Source organism: Chiloscyllium plagiosum, chromosome 7 (assembly GCF_004010195.1).
Source record: "Chiloscyllium plagiosum isolate BGI_BamShark_2017 chromosome 7, ASM401019v2, whole genome shotgun sequence".
Classification (NCBI taxonomy): domain Eukaryota; kingdom Metazoa; phylum Chordata; class Chondrichthyes; order Orectolobiformes; family Hemiscylliidae; genus Chiloscyllium; species Chiloscyllium plagiosum.
This window is the reverse complement of record NC_057716.1, coordinates 18,601,535-18,620,806: the sequence shown is the minus strand read 5'-3', so window position 1 is coordinate 18,620,806 and position 19,272 is coordinate 18,601,535. Positions and strand designations below refer to the sequence as shown.

The 19,272-nt window shown below is 40.8% G+C and overlaps 1 protein-coding gene across 6 annotated transcripts in view; it reads right to left on the bottom strand.

The window, feature by feature from the left end:
• als2b (alsin Rho guanine nucleotide exchange factor ALS2 b) overlaps positions 1 to 19,272 on the bottom strand; it is a 123,708-nt gene that overhangs the window by 33,484 nt on the left and 70,952 nt on the right. For 4 of the 6 annotated variants that reach the window (XM_043693128.1, XM_043693127.1, XM_043693131.1 and 1 more), the window contains 6 exons: positions 18,080 to 18,211; positions 13,818 to 13,844; positions 5,737 to 5,865; positions 3,734 to 3,804; positions 1,874 to 1,940; positions 253 to 452 (listed from right to left, as the gene is read on the bottom strand). In XM_043693128.1, the coding sequence (XP_043549063.1) occupies positions 253 to 452; positions 1,874 to 1,940; positions 3,734 to 3,804; positions 5,737 to 5,865; positions 13,818 to 13,844; positions 18,080 to 18,211 (626 nt within the window). The remainder of the gene's footprint in view (positions 1 to 252; positions 453 to 1,873; positions 1,941 to 3,733; positions 3,805 to 5,736; positions 5,866 to 13,817; positions 13,845 to 18,079; positions 18,212 to 19,272) is intronic. The other 2 variants (XM_043693130.1, XM_043693133.1) reach the window with 1 other exon arrangement.

The following is a 19,272-nucleotide window of genomic DNA, read 5'->3' as shown; positions in this document are numbered from 1 at the left end:
GATACAGAGATTTCAAAAATGTTGAAGGAGGAGTCACCATGGAAACAGGAGTGACCATACTCAAAACCTGCCTTTTATTTCTGCTGATTAAACACTGATGCCTTCATGACTCTGTGTACACATGTCCAACTTCAGCCAACTGGTCGTGTGTGTAATGCCGATCCCTGCCAACTGGTCACGTGTGCGCGCATGTGAAATCCTCATCCTCTCAGTGTGTTCAACCTTCACTGTTTGTACAAAATAAACACTCACTTGCCGTGTGGTTTTCCAGCCAACCAGCGACCCTCGTAAATTGCCTCCTTCAGTCGTGGGTCCTTGTAGAAGGTGTAACTGGCCGTACGCGAGACTGGGGGTTCTGATCGTGTGGCATTCCCTGGTCCAGGGGGCAGGTAGTCCTCAGCACCACTCAGTGCCTGGTCCACAGCTTGGTTAATTGCTCTTAACCATTTGGTCTGAAATGGGATCACAGCGAGACAGTCAGCACTTCATAATGCACGAGGACTAGAGGAGACCTTGTCTAGCAGGTCTGTAGGACGTCACTGCTGGACCCTAGCAATCATTTGGTCAGATCTATAATATAGAGGAAGGGATTCAGAGATATTGCAAAATGCATTGTACAGATTAACTGCGGGACAGCAATAAGACTCATTGTCTGAAGAAAGAATCATTTCAATCACTGAGTTTTAAACATCAACAAATGATGCCTATGTACTTTATAACTCCTGCCCATGAAGATATGAGATATACCGATCACCTATTGCTCTCTGCCACAAATGGGTGCAGCTGTATCCTACTTGAAATACAGCGGTTGAGAGGCAGCGCTGCTCCTGTGACGGGGACTAAGCAGTTCTTAGAACAGTGGCATTGACAGAAGGACAGCTATGACACTAGATTTGACTGCCATTCTTTAACGAACATACTGGCATTAAATCAAGCTCAGAATGAAGGGCTCAAAACTTAATTTGTGTTTTAAATTGAAATGACAGCATTACAGAAATCAAGAGGATTTGAGTATCAGAGTAAGGATGTCTTGCTGCAGTTATACAGGGCCTTGGTGAGGCCACACCCTGTGTATTGTGTGCAGTTTTGGTCTCCTAGTCGGAGGAACAACATTCTTGCTACCGAGGGAATCCAGCAAAGGTTCCCCACGTTGATTCCTGGGATGGCAGGACTGATATGAGGCAGGACTGGATGGACGGTGCTTGTATTTGTTGGAATTTAGAAGAATGAGGGAAGGGGATCTCAAAAACATAAAATCCTGATAGGACTGGACAGGCTGGATGCAGGAATAATGTTCCCAATGTTGGGGAAGTCTAGAAACTAGAAGTCACAGTCTAAGAATAGGGGGTAAGCCATTCAGGACTGAGATGAGGAGGGATTTCTTCACTCAGTTGTGAACCTGTGGAATTCTGTCCCACAGGAAGCTGTTGGGCCAGTTTGTTGGATATATTCAAGAGGGAGCTGCACATAGCCCTTGCAGCTAAGGGATCAAGAGGTATTGGAGAGAAAGTGGTAATGGGAAACATGAAATTGCATGTTGGACCATGATCATACTGAATGGTGGCGTAGGCTCGAAGGATTGAGTGGCCTACTCCTGCACTTATGTTTCCAGCAAGTTTACCCTTCCCTCCCAGCTGGTCTCCACATTTGGAGCAAAAAGCTGGTTTGTCCACTGTTGTTCTATGACTCAAATGCACATCAAGGTTGACTATCAGTGTTGTCTCAGAGCCAACAGACTGTTCACTCTCAGAATCATGGGCAGAAAAAGTGGAGTCAGCTAACTGCTGCCCAAAGTCACCACGGCCCTGACTACAACATCTGCCTCCCTTGAACAACAATGAGCTCCAATGTATTTGCCAGCCACTGACCCTACCTTCTCCTGAGGTGACACCGCAGTGAGGATGAACTGTTCTTCAGCTGTGGTTATTTTCAGGGAATTCCTGCAGGAGACAGAGAGTAGACATGTGAGAGAGGCAGGGGCAGGGGGCACACAGGTGTGTGACAACTGCAGAGAGACAAGAGTAAGGTCAGAAATGGAATACAATCACACAATGGAGGCAGAGACAGACAGACAGAGGAACTGAAAAAGGCACAGGCAGATAGTTACTAAACAAAATGTTATTAAACAAAGAGACCTTGGAGCGCAGGTTCATAGCTCCTTGAAAGTAGAGTCGCAGGTCGATAGGATAATGAAGGTGGTGTTTGGTATGCTTTCCTTTACTGAGTATAGGAGTTGGAAGGTCATGTTGCAGCTGTACAGGACATTGGTAGGCGACATTTGGAATATTGCGTGCAGTTCTGGTTATCTTCCCATCGGAAAGATGTTGCAAAACTTGAAAGGGTTCAGAAAAGATTTACAAGGACGTTGCTAGGATTGGGAGATTGGAGCTATAGGGGGAGGTTGAACAGGCTGGGGCTGTTTTCCTTGCAGTGTCGGAGGCTGAGGGGTGACCTTACAAATGTTTGTAAAATTACGAAGAGCATGGATAGGATAAATAGACAAAGTCTTTTCCCTGGAGTGGGGGAGTCTACAACTAGAGGACATAGATTTAGAGTGAGAGGGAAAAGATATAAAAGGGGCCTAAGGGGCAACTTTTCCCATGCAGAGGGTGGTGTATGTATGGAATGAGCAACCAGAGGAAGTGAAGGAGGCTGGTACAATTGCAATATTTAAAAACCATCTGGATGGGTATATCAATAGGAAGGTTTTAGAAGGATATAGGCCAGGTGCTGGCAATTGGAACGAGATTGGGTTGGGATATCCGTTCGGCATGGATGAGTTAAACTGAAGGGTCTGTTTCTGTGCTATACATCTCTATGACTCTATGAGATAGACCAGGCATGGAAAACAGAGAGAAATAAAAAGATCAGAGGCACCAGTGAAAGAAAACAAAGTATCTCACAGGCTACCACCAGCAGCCATTCTAAGAGTGATCACCTGCACCTAGTCACTCTCTAGCGCATCAAAGTGCTGTACCACTGATGAGCAGGACCAGTAGTTTTCCCAAAATAACAGGGTGTAAAGTAGTTACTGAAGTGATAGTCCACTTCTCCATTTCCTGGTCTTGATGGAGGCCAAGGGACTGGAGTCTCTCTCTCTCAGTCTCTCTCTCAGTCTCTCTCTCTCTCTCTAGCATTAGAGGGGCTACAGTGTGACCAGAAGTCTTGTAATACAGTGGATAGGTCTCAACCTCCGCGCCGGCAGCTTTGGGCTTGATCATCATCAAGGACTTCACGCCCAAGGAGGGTTTGCTTGTAATGTGTCCAAACAAGTTGATGAGCAACCTGGGAATCCCTCACATGTCAAAGGCAGGCAGTGAGAGAGAGATTCCTGGTCAGTTATGTGACATGTAAAAGGTTCAATTCTCTACCATCACTATTCATGGATCCAGACTGTAGCATGTTTGTTGCCACAGGAGCCCAAACACCCAAGTGAAATGCAGCACTGTATCCAGAACTAGCTTCAGATTTTCAAAAAAAGGGTTAGAATTCAATTTCTATTTTTTTTTTCACAAGTGAGTTTCAAATATTTCAGTCCTTCCAACCCAATCAATTTTGGAGCAGGTGAAAGATGTGCCAACAGTAAAAGTCTACCCTTCCCTCAGTCCTTGTGCTGCAAAATAGGAGATGAGTGCTTCAAGAGATCAGCAAGAGAAACAGCACTTCTCCCCAAGGTGGTCAGCATTATAACTAACCTTCCACTCGTGGTGAACAAATCACTTCTGATACTCACGGGTTGCTGCCTTCTTCAATGTGAGGCTCTACCCAAAGTGTCACGAGAGGAAATATGTGGTGCGTCGAAAACTGGAGAAAGAGAATGGGAGAAATGAAAATTTGGACAAGAAATGAATGATTTCACACAGGAATCTTCAACTTTGAACACACTGATAAGTTAGTAGCAGAAAACAGCTAGTAGCTGTGGAGGGAATAATAGACGAGCATGTCCAGGTACAATGCAACAGAGCAATAGTTTCACTTGAAAGACTTTGTGGGAGGGTTGCTTAGTTTAATGTACTCAGCTGGTCTTACTGCCAGTCCATCACTTAGGTTAAATATTGAAATGCAACATTGCCTGTTAAAATAAAAATAATCTAATTCACCCAATTGGCAAAAAGGTCACCGGAACAAACAGCTTTGCAGGTGACATTTTTAGTGGAGGATCTTTCTGTAAAATCTTTGTCGATATATTTTAAATTTGAGAGTGCTCACAGATTCCAAACTGTCTGTGAGGCATTGAGTTGAAGAGCGGTAAATTCATTAATAAATGAGCCAGAGATTGAAACTTGCATTCTCAGTTTGCGCAGAGGCACTGTTACAGATTCAAGAAAGTGCTTTTATTTTTAGGATTCATTCACAGGAAGCTGACGTCACTGGCAAGGCCAGTACTTACAGCTCAACCTGAAATAGTTGGATACAGTATTGCTTTATTGAAAAATCATTATGATCGCAGGTGCACAATTGTGACAAAGATACAAAGAAACCAAGCAAATACAAGCATGTCATGAATTATTCATTTATATTCCAACAAAATAAAATATGAACAATCAAACTGCATAGTTATGAACATTTTATTTACAAATCATCACGATATCTCAAAAAGTGAATATGAATTTAGAGAATAAAAATGAAAAGGTTGATTGGTCTCTGCACCGGTTTGCCTGTTGAGACCAAGGCTAAGATTATTATAATCTTTCACAGGATGTGGGTGTCTCTAGCAAGGCTGGTGTTTGTTGCTGATCCCTAATTGCCCTTGACATATTGGTGTTCGTGATCCTTACAGGGGTGAGCCAAGAGAATATCCATCCAAAGCTCACCCAATCATGGGGAGTACTGCAGGCCAGTACAAATACACATTCCACACTTTGATTAATGACAGAGTGAAACTGGGGAGGTAGGAATTAATTATTTAGTTCTAAAATAGCAAGAAGCCACAAACAGAAAAAGTACATAATATTCCTTGGAGTAAAAAGGAACCAAAGAAAACCATTAGAACATAATTTGATGGTGATCAAGCTAGAAATTGGGGTCCCTTTAAAGCAGCATTTCCTGCGTATCATGTGATCTTCTGCAACTCCTGTTGTAGTGAATACTTGCCTTCCCCCAAGCATAAACAATTTCTAATAGACAAAAGTAGGTGACACTAAATATCACTGAGGTCATTATGTTTCATAAATTGACAAAGAATTATCAGGCATTATGTTCAGGAAAATAAAAGTGTTCAGGAAAATAAAAGTTTTGTTTTCACAAACAAGAGACGAAAATAACCTTCTGATGAAGGTAGGTAAGAGGACAGTTGTTACTCTGAAGTCATGAATAGCTTTCTGGAACTCGGTTAAAAGGATTCAGCAAGTGATTGGTACACTGTTGATTGCAAGCCCCAATAATCAGACAATACAATCAATGCAGGGTGTGACAGGGCAGTCCTGTTTAGAGATACAGTGCTCGCCATTCAACTGCCTCCCTCAGTTTGAAGGTGAGTGAGGAGAAGAGGAAGATGACCCAAGCAGTCTTTGAACTAAAGAAAAGGATGCTGTTTCTACTTCAATCCATTATGGCTCATATACATTTCTGCCTGATCATATTTAAAATTTTTGTTTCTTAAACTTAATAAACTGTCTGAAAACTCCTTATGTATGGTCAACTCTCTATTTTTGGTAACTATTGTCACAAATCCCTAAAACCTAACGGGGTTAGTGACCAATCTGCCCTCTTCCGTATCCCATCATTTGGACTCACCTGAGCGTGGACTAGTGCATCATTGAAGAGGATAAACCAATTAATGGAGAATCTGCCAGCATGTTGCAGTGTGAGTGCCCTGTTGCTGCTCTCACATATGAGGCGTCGCTCTGGCTTCCTCAGTGAATCCTTGGTGGAAAGAGAACAAACTGATGTAACTGCAATCAGGGTTAACACCAGCAGTAAACCTAGCCCTGCCCCAGAGATGGACTGACACCATCACTCACCAAGGTGCTTTTGCCCGAAATGTCGATTTCGAAGCTCCTTGGATGCTGCCTGAACTGCTGTGCTCTTCCAGCACCACTAATCCAGAACCATCACTCACCAATACAGATCAACACTGTCTCCTGTGACTTCCCAACGAAACTGAACTATATCAGTGGTCATAAATCTACCTTCAAGCCATCCCAACATCATTTAGTGTTATTATCCATCTTGCTCCCAAGCACCAGGATCAAATGAAATCGAGTGTCTCCATAAGCACACTGTCTTGGTTAGAGTTGGTAATTCAGAATGTGAATCTAGTTAAAAAAGACATGCTGCCAAAGCTTTTCATTGTCATCAGAACAAATGCAAGGCGGCCAAATTTAAATCAGTCACAACCATAGACAATACAAGTGAAAAAGGCTACTGATTGGTTGGCAGGCAGACTTTGCCTGGCAGAGGCATTGCCATACAGAAAACAGTGGGGAACCACAGACTCTTCCAGCCTCTGGTTAATTCAAATGGGGCAAAAGGCTTGAACATACTCCTGTTTTTAAGGAACAGGTGCTTGCATATGAATGTGTCACTTTGAGCAAGCATGAGAGCCAGATTACAAGCTCAACAATTGATTGTAAATTTATAGTAGCATCACATGTGAAAATAGACTATTAATATTCAAAATGGGAGGAGTAGGCCCTGTGGCTTGTCAAACATTCCCCTTCATCTCATAAGATCATGTGCTCTGATTATAGCTTCAACTCTACAGTCTTTACCCAAATCCCACTGACTCCCTTGTTAGTCAAGAACCTAACTCTGCCTCCATTTGGAAAGGGAATTCTACAGACTCCGGACCCTCAGAAAACTATTTCTCATCTGCATTCCAGGAGGAAACAAAAATCCTCATCTTTTTCTTAAATGGGAAGCCCCTAATTTGTAAACTGTCCCCAGGACTAGCTTCTCTCACAAGGAGATGCATCAAGTCACCAAAATCTTATATTTTTCAGTAAGATCACCTCTCATTCTTTAAACGCCAATGGGTAAAGGCCCAACCTTTTCTCATAAGATAACTCTTTCAACCTACGAATCAGCTGAGACCATCTTCTCTGAACTGCTTCTAATACAATTATTTCTTAAATACGGAGCCCAAAATTGTACATAGTTCTCACAATGCGGTCAGACCAATACCCAATACAACTAGCACAACTTCTCTCCTTCTACTTTACATTCCCTTTACAACAAACACCCCAGTATTCCATTTCCCTTCTTAATCACCTACTGTACCTGCAGATTAAACTTTTGTAATCCACAAACCAGGACACCCTTTACTACAGGGGGAATGCAATCATTCTCCATTTAAATTATATATGCTTCTTTTTCATTCTTACTGTCAAAGTAGACAAGTTCATATTCTATTATATTATACTTTGCCAAACATTTGACCACTTGCTTAACCTATCAAGATTTCTTTATAGATGCTCCATAGCTTACATTCCCCATCTACCATCATGATTAGCAAAATCATAATGTTTAGTCTCTTCATTCAAGCCACTGATAGTTTGTAAGTAGTTGAGGGCCCAGCCCCAATTCCCATAGCAGTCCACTCTTCACATCTTGTCAACCTGAAAATGACCAATTTATGCCTTTTTTCCTCTATTTATCTAATCAATTTTCCATCCTTGCTCACACTCGTCCCTAGACCTTATCAAATGCCTTCTGAAAATCCATGTACACTACATTGTAAAGACTATAACGGTTTAATGTCTCTTTATTTTTTATTACGCACTGAAATGGGAAAAGGATTGTTTTAAGAGTAAGGATTACTACATTTTCTTTAAAGAAAGTTATTGACAGTGTAAGCGTTCTTTTCACAGCTGTTGGTTCAAACACTGGGGTGAGCTGCCCCCAGGGGCTGTTAATGAATGGAACTTCGACTAGAAGCAAGTAACTGATTGGTCTGTGGACAAGTGACCAGTTCTGATGACAAAAGCCCCATGCCTGCCAATAACTATATGATTAGTTTCCAAGTAGCTGAACAGCCCAGAGTGTGAATGTTTCGGGTAAAAGCCATTGTAACTCTGGAATGAAAGGAGCTTGTTTGCTCTGCATTAAAAGCATCTCAAGCCCGAACACAGCCAGTTTACTTCCCCTCATCAATTACTCTAAGCTGTGGCTTTTTATTTAAAAAGCTAGAGACCCTTATAAGTGTGAACCAGTCACTGGAACGTCTTGGAAAAAAAATTGAAGTACGTGGAGAAGGAAGGTCAAGTAGTAGTGTTCTGATCAGCTAAAGGATCAGGTCAGCAAACCCTGTGGATTGGGACCAGGAACTGCCTTCCCAATGTCGCTCTGTCTACAACGTGCGTGAGTAAGAGAATGTAGAAGGGGAGTTTATAATTGGCTAACAGTTTGAACTAGCGGGGAGATCGATCAATGATTGTTTATCTTTATTTATAATCCAAATAATGCTTCATGTTAAGTACAGAAACCTGGCCTTCTGTGGTCCTGGATGTAAAATAAAAATAAATGCGAGCATCCTACTTTAAAACTCTTTGAATTCCGCAATAACTCCAGAAATAGCAGTGCTTGATTTTCAGTGCCACCTCACTGACACATAACAACAACAATAACAACATCTACAGATTCCCTCTATCTACATTATTTGATACTTCCTTAAAGAACTTAAATTAATCAAACATTACTTCTGTATCACAAAACCACAATGACTCTGCCGGATGGCATTTAGAAAATCTCAAAGCATTATTATAAGTAACTTAAGAGATTCCAGCATTTTCCTGATGACAGATGTTACACACATTGGCCTGTAGCTTTGTGCGTTCCATCACCCTCCTTTCCCAAAGGGAGAAGTTACAGTCACTATGTTCCTATCCGAAAAGATTCTACCTGGATCTGAATTCTAGGAACCTAACACTAATGGAGTTGAGGGGGTGCATGTTATGGGGGGAGGGGGAGTGGGGTAGAAAGAGTGTTCGGGATTGTTCAGTAACTGTCCCTTGGTGAATTTACAATTCCATGCCTTTTCCTCCATGGCAATTCCTCAGTCAACTTTCCAACAATTCAGCACCTCTTTTCTCTTGTATATTGTTGTGAACCTTTGAAAAAAATGGGCATTCTGCATTGTCCTACTAACAGTAAGACAAAAAAGGTTTTAGCAACATGTATCCCTTTTTAACAAAAACATCTTTAAACTCATTCACGCGATAGGTGATGGGACCAATGAATTACACCGGTTTCATTTTACTAAACAGCTACCGAGAAAGTTGACTCTCATCCTGGTGTGTATTTGAGAGGATCAGCTCCTAACCAGTGTATCTGGATCAACAGATCAAGATAAATGATCAAGATTGATTAGTTATCACGCTACCCAGATAGTGGAAAGCAGCCCATAGCCTTTTTTCATCCAATAACTCATGTTCAACAATCAGAAACGCATAATTATAAACTTAAACAGCAAACCCAGCATACACTACATGGTAAATTTCACAAATTCGTTCAGAAATGCAAACCCCAGTTCATCTTTTACTCAATAATTGTTTAAATAAAAACTTTGATTTCACAAAAATCCTTTCACTTGCATTTTCCAAACACAATGGCAGCAGTAGTGTACAGTTAACCCTTATCTCTCAATTCAGAATAAAACTGATTCTCTCCTGTCAAAAAAAACCTTCAACACAGAAGATTTCTGACATATATTAATCTATTTGTGGTTTACAAATTCACAACTAGAACAGAAAATTAACTATTTAGTTGTTATTGCTGAGTAAACTATGGATACTCATAATAAATTACAACTCCTGCACTGAAACTTTGCAAACTATGATCTAGCTGATTAATTTAAACTTTCATGCCTGTTCTAACACTACCTGCATGGACACTACCTGACTGGAGAATTCACTCTGCATGCATACTAACTCACACTTGTACAGACAGTGTTTGCACATATTGACACAATGTACACTCTCGCACGTACATAAAGATGCTTATACTATCTTTCCCAAGCCTGCAATACTGCAGTCTAATCTATAAGAGGAAATGCAGAAAGATAAGTATCACAAATGCCACAGAAGGCTTTCCTTTCCACAGTGTTCTGCTGTGGTTTAAAACTTGGCTGGCAATTTAGCTCTGCATCTGATTGAAATCATTACTGCAATTAGGAAATAAAAGTATATAACTACACATCATTAAAATTAAACATTTTGGTGAGCTATGTCTTTTAGACTTCTAAAGAATTGTCAGCTGATAGAACTCAGCAGACTTAACCATAGTTGCCCTGGAGTCTAATGCTATTTCTGCATCACTCCATTCTGGACAGAGGAACATTCTAGAGGGTGACATGGGATTGTTGGGTATTAGATTTGGAGGAGGTAGGGTGGACTAGGACCATAAAGGGAGTTTGGCAGTATACTAGTGAAGAGAGAAATGAGAGCATAATTTAAAATAGAGGAGTTTGGGAAGACAAGCTATGACGTGGGCAGACAGAATGGTGTGCTAACGGCATAAATACAATTGTCAGGTGTCTGATGGCAGAGAGGAGGGAGTAAGAAAGGGAAATAGTATTTCCTATGAATAGGGATACAAGTCTTGGAGAGATCGCAGAGAGAAGGGGCAAGTCCATGAAATATTATGAAAAGGAGGTATGAAACTCTGATTCAATTTGTGAGTGCAGTTAATAAAGCCTGCAGTATCCTAGGTTTAATAATAAATTACAGAACCAACAAGCTAACATTAACTTGCATAAAACACCAGCTTGGTTTCCAACAGGAATATTGTATTCAGCTCTGAGCACAATATTAAAAACATGAAAGAATTGAAGACAGTACAGAATGGATTCATGAAATGGTCACAGATGTGAGGAACTTCAATTACATGGATAGTTTGGAGAATTTGGGACTTTTTTTTGAAGAGAAGGTTGAAAGGATATTTGACTGAGGTATTCAAAAATCACAAGGGGTCTGGACAAAATAGATAGGGAGAAACCAAACTTGTGAAAGAATCAAGAACGAGAGGACACAGATTTAGACTAATTAGCAAACAGCAGCAATGGCAACAGAAAGAGAACCATTTTCAAAGAGTGAGTAGGTTGGGTCTGAAATGCACTTCCTGAGTGTGAACTGGAAGCAGGTTCAACCAAGGCATTCAAGAGAGGGAATTGGACCTTTTGGAATGTAATAATGTGCAGGGTTATGGGGAGAAGGCAAGGGAATGGCAATAAGGTGTACTATTCTTTTGGAGAGCTGGATGGAAATGACAGGCCAAATAGCATTCTTTTGTATCCCAAGCATGAAATTCTCTGGAACCCAGCAAGATCAAGAGTGATTGAGGTGGGGATGGCTACGCAGTGGCAAGTAGGGAACAGCACAGGTAAACATTGTGAGAAATGTGTAATTGCTGAACGATAGAAAAATGGGGGAGCTGCAGACTAGCTGAGATTGAGAAACAACGAATGCTCTTTCAAGATGAAGAACTAATCTTCAAAATGTCTAAGCAAAGAAAAATGTATAAAGGTACAGTAGTTCCTTTTATCCTGTGCTCTGACTTCTCTGCCAGAGACAACGGAGGCATTTTGTGGAGTAACTGTCCATGACACATCAGAAGGACAACTTCAAAAAAACTTCTGGAAATAACTAAGGGTTAGAAGAATTTATGTATTCTGCAAGTCAAGTATTAACTACTGGTCCTGCTGCATCCTTAAATTAATTACAAATTGATCTGTTTTATGACCACCTGCTTTTTGAGTGAGTGGCGCACAATTGCGGTCTTAAGGAATGTTAATGCTATGCCATTCATGGCTGCCTAACAAAATTAAGTTTTGATGTACAGGAGGCCACACATATTTGCAAGAAAAGTCCTTTACAGTGAGCACAGATTCAAGTTCAATACACTGTGTGGATGGCAGGGGGTAGCCCAACTTTTATTATTCAATAGTTTTCAAAATACAGAGGAACCTTGATTATCCAAAATTTCAGATAATCTGAAGATGATTTTAAGGTTCCACAAAAATGTTACATCAAAGAGGTAAGTGTATTTGATCTACCTGTACAGAAGAACATGTGAAAACTCTGGCAAAAACAGAGAAACACAAGCAGCTCAAGCATCAGCGACTGGATTTTTTTTGTAAGGGTTGTTACACAGCCCTTTACAAAAGTAAGTGTCTTACAGTATCCCTGTGATTTTACCAGGCTGTTCATTAAAAAAAAACTGGCCGAGAACGTAAACGCACGTGCGAGGCAGTGCTTCTGTCTTTCTATCATGAGACTGGTTTCCCGGAATCTGACAAATACTCTTGCAATCGTAGAAGCTGTTCGGGACCTTGCTTAATGCTGGGGTTTGATGTACAACATGTGTGTGATGGTAAGCCCTTCTCATTTTAACCTTGATGTGGAAGTGCCAGTGTTGGACGGGGTGTACAAAGTTTAAAATCACAACACCAGGTTATAGTCCAACTGACAGTTACATCACACTGTAAACTGTTGCTATAAATTCTGTGTCTTACAATCTTATAGTCCACAACCATCTGATGAGGAGCAGCATTCCGAAAGCTAGTGCTTCCAAATAAACCTGTTGGACTATAACCTGGTGTTGTGCAATTTTTAACATCATTTTAACCTGTAATTTTCAGACAGCAAGAATTAGATTGCTTAAATGGCAGACTCATTAAAATTATAGATTTAAACAAATTCTCTGGTAGAGCACAGCGTTAGATCAGTATGGCTTCTCTTGTTCAAGGTAAAATCGATTCTTCGAATAATCGATTATCCGAATGAAATAGTGCCCACCCATCTCGTTCAGATAATTGAGGTTCCTCTGTAATGGTCAAACACTGACACTATTAATCAATAGAAACATGCAGGGGTGTTTGTAATTCTCTCTTTCCTTCCCTTACTGAAAGCTTATAATCAGATACACATCAGCCACTGGTACATGAAAAACCGGTCATTAAAAGAACCCTGAACAAGTCAGGAAGTCATTCAACCACAGGTGATCTTCTTTATTTCAGAATCCTTTCGAGCATCCACTCTCTATTGCAGAAGTTGTGCAATTCAACACCAATGTCTATTCCACACTGCGCTCCTCAGAGTACGATGCTCATCCCTGGTGAGTGATTCTAGGTTGCCTACCTATTCCTGTACATCAGACTATTCCCCAGGCTTTCAGAGAGGTCAGTACCAGAGAATCAGATTTTTTCCACCTGTTGCACAGTATCAGCACTCCATTATACACAACCTAAATTGCTAGCAATCAATGAAATTTCATGCATAATTCCTGTTGAACACTCACTCTCAAGATCGCCAATCATTATCTTGCTTCCTGTTTTAATAGTTAGTAATTTTCAGAGGCTGACTGACACTAGGTAATGCTGAGGTACTTGAGAAACAGTCTGACCAATAAGTTCTGTGGCCAATAGGGAAAGAAGAATTTAACCTAACACACTTAACTGAGCTTGACCTGAGTCCAGAAATCAAAGTAACTCCTGCTTCAGCCCCTTCTCCCATTTCCACCTCTGTTGTGACATTATAACCTTGTTTCCATGCAGTAACATTTAATGGAAGTCAGCGGGAAGGCAGGCTATTTAATAGCAGCTTCAACAGAGCATTGTGTTCAATATTAAATCACAGCAAAAGCAGGCTGAGACAACCTGAAAGCACACGTCAAAATGTTAAGAAGCTGTCAAACACAAGGGATGGAAAGGGACAGGAATGGAATGTAACTTATCTGGTTGGAATCAGTACACGTAGGATCTCCTCCATGGAAATATTAACACAAGAAACTAATTCTAGAGAGGGAATGCTGCATTCTCAATAAGTGCATCTTTCATCATAGGCCACACATGAGATGTTTCCATACATATTTATACTCACAGTGGAAAAATGTCTCGTCAGAAAAGCCTAAAAAAGTTAAACTCATATTAACCCTTGCATTATTAAACAAGGAAATACATATGTTTCACAGACAACAACAAAGGCAAAACTTGAAGGGCAAATGCTGCCTTTACAGTGTGGGCTCAATTCATAGCAAGTGGAAAGATTGAAAATTCATGGTCATGTGCTGCTAGGTGCTCGGTGCCAGAAAACATGGCATGCACCAAGTAAACAGGAGAATCCTCTGCCGTGGTGCCCTGATGTAGGAGCCAGTACAAGTTTCTCAATCTTACCTTTAATGTATAATTACACACTTCAAATAACCCACAGATAAAGAAACTAAACGTGATGCATGTCACACACTGATTTTTCTCAGTCTGTGCTTTAAGTTAGGCAGGCATTTGAATAAAACATTGAATTTAAGCTGGAAGCAGATATAACACATTTTAAAGTCCAAAACAAGATACAAATGACCAAGGCTCAATGCTGGGAATGCTCCAACAGCGGATGCCCTCTTACACCTGGTAACATAGATAAAGGGTTTCAACTCCTTTAGTCTGTTCTGCTATTCAGTGAGAGCACAGTTGATTTGTGAGCATTCCATACATTGACATTTGTCCATTTCCTAAAAAGTGTTTATGAACAGTAACCCATTACTCTCAAAGTTAAAATCGATAATTGGCCCAACATCAGTTGCCATTTGCATGTGCTAAACTTCTAACATCCTGTATGTGTAGAATTGCGTCCTAATTTTACTTCTGAAAGGTCTGGTTTTAATTTCTAGACTAGCCCCCCGGTCCTAGGCCGGCCAGAAGTTGTTTATCTCTGTCTATCATTAGCTTGCCTTAATTTTGTCAAAATTCTGAATACACTTTGTATGATCTCTCCTCACAATTTAGCTCTTGGACTCTGGAGGCATTAAATGTTGCTGGTCCCCAACAGCCGAGTCATGGGAATCTCTGCAAGAAGACATAGGAAAGGGACTCAAGGACAAGAACAAAAGACAAAAAGGGGAATGAGAAAAGTGATAGGCAGAGGAATCAAATGCTCGGATCAAACAAGACCACAGTGTAAAATAATGACAACGGGACAAGTAATGTTAAAAAGACAAAACTCGAGGCTTCGTGCCTTATTCCACAGAACATATGCAATAATGTGGATGTATTAATTGCACAGATAGATGAAAATGATATAGTCAGCACACATAAACATTCCTACTGCAAGGTCAGCATAGATGGGAAATGAATATCCAGGGGTATACAGTATTTAGGAAGGTCAGACAAAAAGAAAAAAAGCAGTGGAGTCTCATTGCTGATTTAAGAGGAAATAAGGAAGGATATTAACTCCAAGAATGTGAAATCTTCAAGGGTAGAGCTGTAAAACATTGTTGGAAAATGGGGTGGTGGTGATGTTGGAAATGGCATTAAACAGGAAATTAGATATGCATGCAAGAGAAGAACGTGGCTAATTATGGGTGCCTTTAATCTGCATGTAGATTGGGCAAATTAAATCGTAACAATACAATAGAAAAGAAATTCTTGGAGAGTTTATGGGATGGTTTACTGGACTCATGCATTGAGGAACCAACTAGAGAACAGGCCATCATAGACTGGGTATTGTGCAATGAGAAAGGAATAATGGTAATCCAATTGTGTAAGTCCCCTTAGTAATGAACAACTATAACATGATCAAATGCTTCATCATAACAGAGAATGTTGTAGTTAATTCTGAGACTAGGGTCCGGAGTCTAAATAGAGAAAACTATGATTGTTATGAACTGGCTATGGTGGATTATGGGAATGTTACTCAAAAGGGATGATGGTGGAAGAACAATGGAAAATATTGAAACAGCACATAGTGAACTGCAACAATTGTTCATTCCTGTCTGGTGCAAAAGTAAAACAGTTAAGGTGCCCAAACTGTGGCTAACAAGGGAAATTTGAGATAATATCTGATCCTAGCAAGAGGCATACAAGTTGACGAGAAAAATAGACAGATCTGAAGTGGGAGCCATTTAGAATTCAGCAAAGGAGGACAAAGGGAAAATACAGAGTACAAGAGTAGGCTTTCTGATGGGATTGAAGCCTAATAAATCCCCAGGATCCGATAATCTACATCCCTGAGGACTTAAGGAAGAAACAATAGATGTATTGCTGGTCATTTTTCAAGATTCTCTAGACTCAGGAACAATTCTTACAGATTGGAGAGTAGCTTATGTAATACCTATATTTAAAAACAGAGTGGATAGTGGGGAAAATGTGAGAGTCCATTTAAAAATATTGTTTTACAAGTGTTCTGGTATAAAATGGCAGGATCGCACACATTCATCATAGATTTCTGAAAGGGAAATCCTGCTCAACAAATCGACTGGAATTCCTTTGAGAATGTAACTCAGTTGATGAGCTGGAACCAATGGAAATGGTTTACTTGGACTTTCAGAAGGCTTTTAAGAAAGTCTCACATAAGAGATTAATGTGTAAAATTAAAGTGCATGGGATTGGGGGTAGTGTATTGAGATGGACAGAAAACTGATCAGCAGAAAGAAAACAAAGACTAGGAATAAATGGTCCCCGTCCCCCCCAAGAGATAGATAGTGACCAGTGGGGTACAGCAGGGATCAGTGCTTGGACTTGATCTATTCATGATATATAATGATGATTAATGCAATATCTCCAAACTTACAGAAGACGCAAAACTTTGTGGTGGAGGGATTGAATACTTACTGATGTGATGTCAACTAAAGGCATTTTTAAATTCAATATCAGGCTAGTTCCCAGCAACGTTCCGTTATTTTCAACGGAAACAAAGGACAGCTAGTGAATGTGATCTATTTGGATTTCCAGAAGACCTTTGACAAGGTACCGCACAGGAGGCTGCTGAATACGATTACAGCTCCCCGTGTTAGGGGCATGGTTCTTGTAGGAAAAGAGGATTGACTGACTGGCAGAAGCAGACTGTAGAGATAAAGATGTCTTTTTCAGCCAGTGACTAGTGGAGTTCTGCAGGGGTTGGTGTTGGGACTACAACTATTCACATTATACATTAACGATCTGGACAAAGGAAATAAGGGCATTGTTGTTAAGTTTGCAGATGACACAAAGATGGGTGGAAGGAGGTAGTATTGAGGCAACAGGGAGGCTGCAGAAGGACTTGGACAGGCTGCGAGAGTAGGCAAAGAAGTGGCAAATGGAATACAATGTGGAAAAGATTATGCATTTTGGTAAAAACAATAGAGGCATAGACTATTTTCTAATCTGGGAATAGCTTCGAAAATCTGTAGCACAAAAAGAACTTGGGAGTCCTAGTTCAGGATTCTCTTAACGTTAACACAGATTCAATTTGTAGTTAGGAAGGCAAATGCAATGTTAGCATTTCTAGAAGGCAGGAATGTACTGCTGATGCTGTACAAGGTTCTGACCAGAGCACGTTGTAATACTGTGAGCAGTTTTGGGCCGTGTATCTAATGACAGATGTGCTGGCATTTGAGAGGGTCCAGAGGAGGTTTACAAGATGAAGGGCTTGCCACATGAGGTTCTGGACTCTGGGTTTGCATTCTGAGTTGAGAAGGATCGGCGGGGGGTGGGGGTTCTCATTGAAACTTACAGAATACTGAGAGTACTGGATAGAACGGACATGGAGATGTTTCCACTAGGAGGAGAGACTAGGACGCAAGGGCATAATTTCAGAATGAAGTGACGACCCTTTAGAACTGAAACGAGGAGGAATTTCTTCAGCCATAAGGTAGAAGAACTCTGTAGAACCCATTGCCACAGAGGCCTGTGGAAGCCAAGTTATTGAGTGTATTTAAGTCAGAGATAAGTTCTTGATGAGTAAGGGAATGAAGGTTTACAGGAAGACAACAGGAACTTATAGAAATATATCAGCCAAGATCAAACAGTGAAGCTGAGTCAATGGGCCAAATGCCTAACTCTGCTCCCAAACCTTATGGATCCCACTCTCCATCCCAACCCAAGTCCAGCAGTAAAACACGATTCACAGCAGCAGATGCATGCAAAAGCGAGTGAGACACACATGCAGATAGTGAGCCAGTCAGTGAGGGGGTAAGCAGAAAACAGCAAATGAGAGAGCAAGTACAGGAGCAGCAGAAATAGGCAACAAGGCAGAGATAGGTAAATAGTGTGCAAACATGTGCTTGTCTGGGTGAGACCCCAAAGGATTAACATAACCAATGAGATCGCATCAAACAGACAATCTACAAGGGTTAAGGTCTGTACTATTGAAGGAATCAGTAGAATTTGTACCGTCATTTTCCCTGGAAATGTTTTCCAGAAATTGTAGGTGTATTCTGCTTCTTTGCGCTTTTTCTTTAAGTACAGGCCAAGGGCTTCACACTGACAGCTGACTTCCTGCAGCTTGTAGTATTCTTTGGAGACCTGCAACAGGATACAAAGCAGGATAGTGTTAACTCATTCAATTCCATAGCTACCCATCCAATGTAATGGTTTTAAAGAGAGATGCAGTATACACCAGCAACTCTTGTAGTGGTTCACCCGAGTAGCCATTGTTCAAGTGCAGACAGAGAGTAATCTGAATAAAGACGTCAGGTTAGGGGAGAAGAGGAGAAAAAGCCAGGTTGATCTCCCCCTCTAAGTTCTAGTAGAGACGCGATTTCTAAGCCTCTCAAAGCTGAGGATACAGAATAACTTGCCTCAAACCCATCCCCATGTCCCATTCTAATCCATTCCCACACTGCCCTGCACTGTCCACCTCATGCTCTCTTTTACTTACACATGGACCAACATCTTCACATTATTTTTGTAAAGACCATGCCTTTTTATCTTTATGTTTTTTAAAATTTATGGACTGAAGTGAGAAAGAACTGTTTTAAAACCAATGTTTTGCAAAGATTGTCATATGTTTTGAAGCAGGTTAGCTGAAACTCATGGCAAATATCATTTGAACAAACAGTAAATTAAATGGTCACAGATGAACTGGAGATGATGGGTTCTGTATTCACATGGAGCTCTGGTTCACAACGAGAAGTTGATTGGTCTATGGACTAGTGACCTCTCATCAATGACAAAGGCCTTTTGCCTGCCAACAAACACTTAATTGATTCTCAGATAGCTGAACAGTTTGAGCTGGGAACAAGAATCAAACAAAGTGATCAATTATCCACCGGCTCAGGAGTCGTCTCTCTGCTCTTTGCAGTTAAAAGCAACTTTAAACTGGAAGAAAACCAGTTCATCTTCCCTTCAGCAGTGGCTAAATTTTGACTTGTTAAATTTAGGTATCAGGGAAATTATATAGGCGAACCAGCCACCCTGTGCCTCTGAAAATTGTGGAAGCATTCAGAAAAGGAAGGTTGAAAAGAAACCTTCTGATTAGCAAGAATCAATTCAATAGAAACTTACAAAATACATGCATGTGGGTGTGGGGGGATTGTGTATGTGTATGTAGGGGAGGTGTGTGCGCATGGGTGGGTGCACGTGTG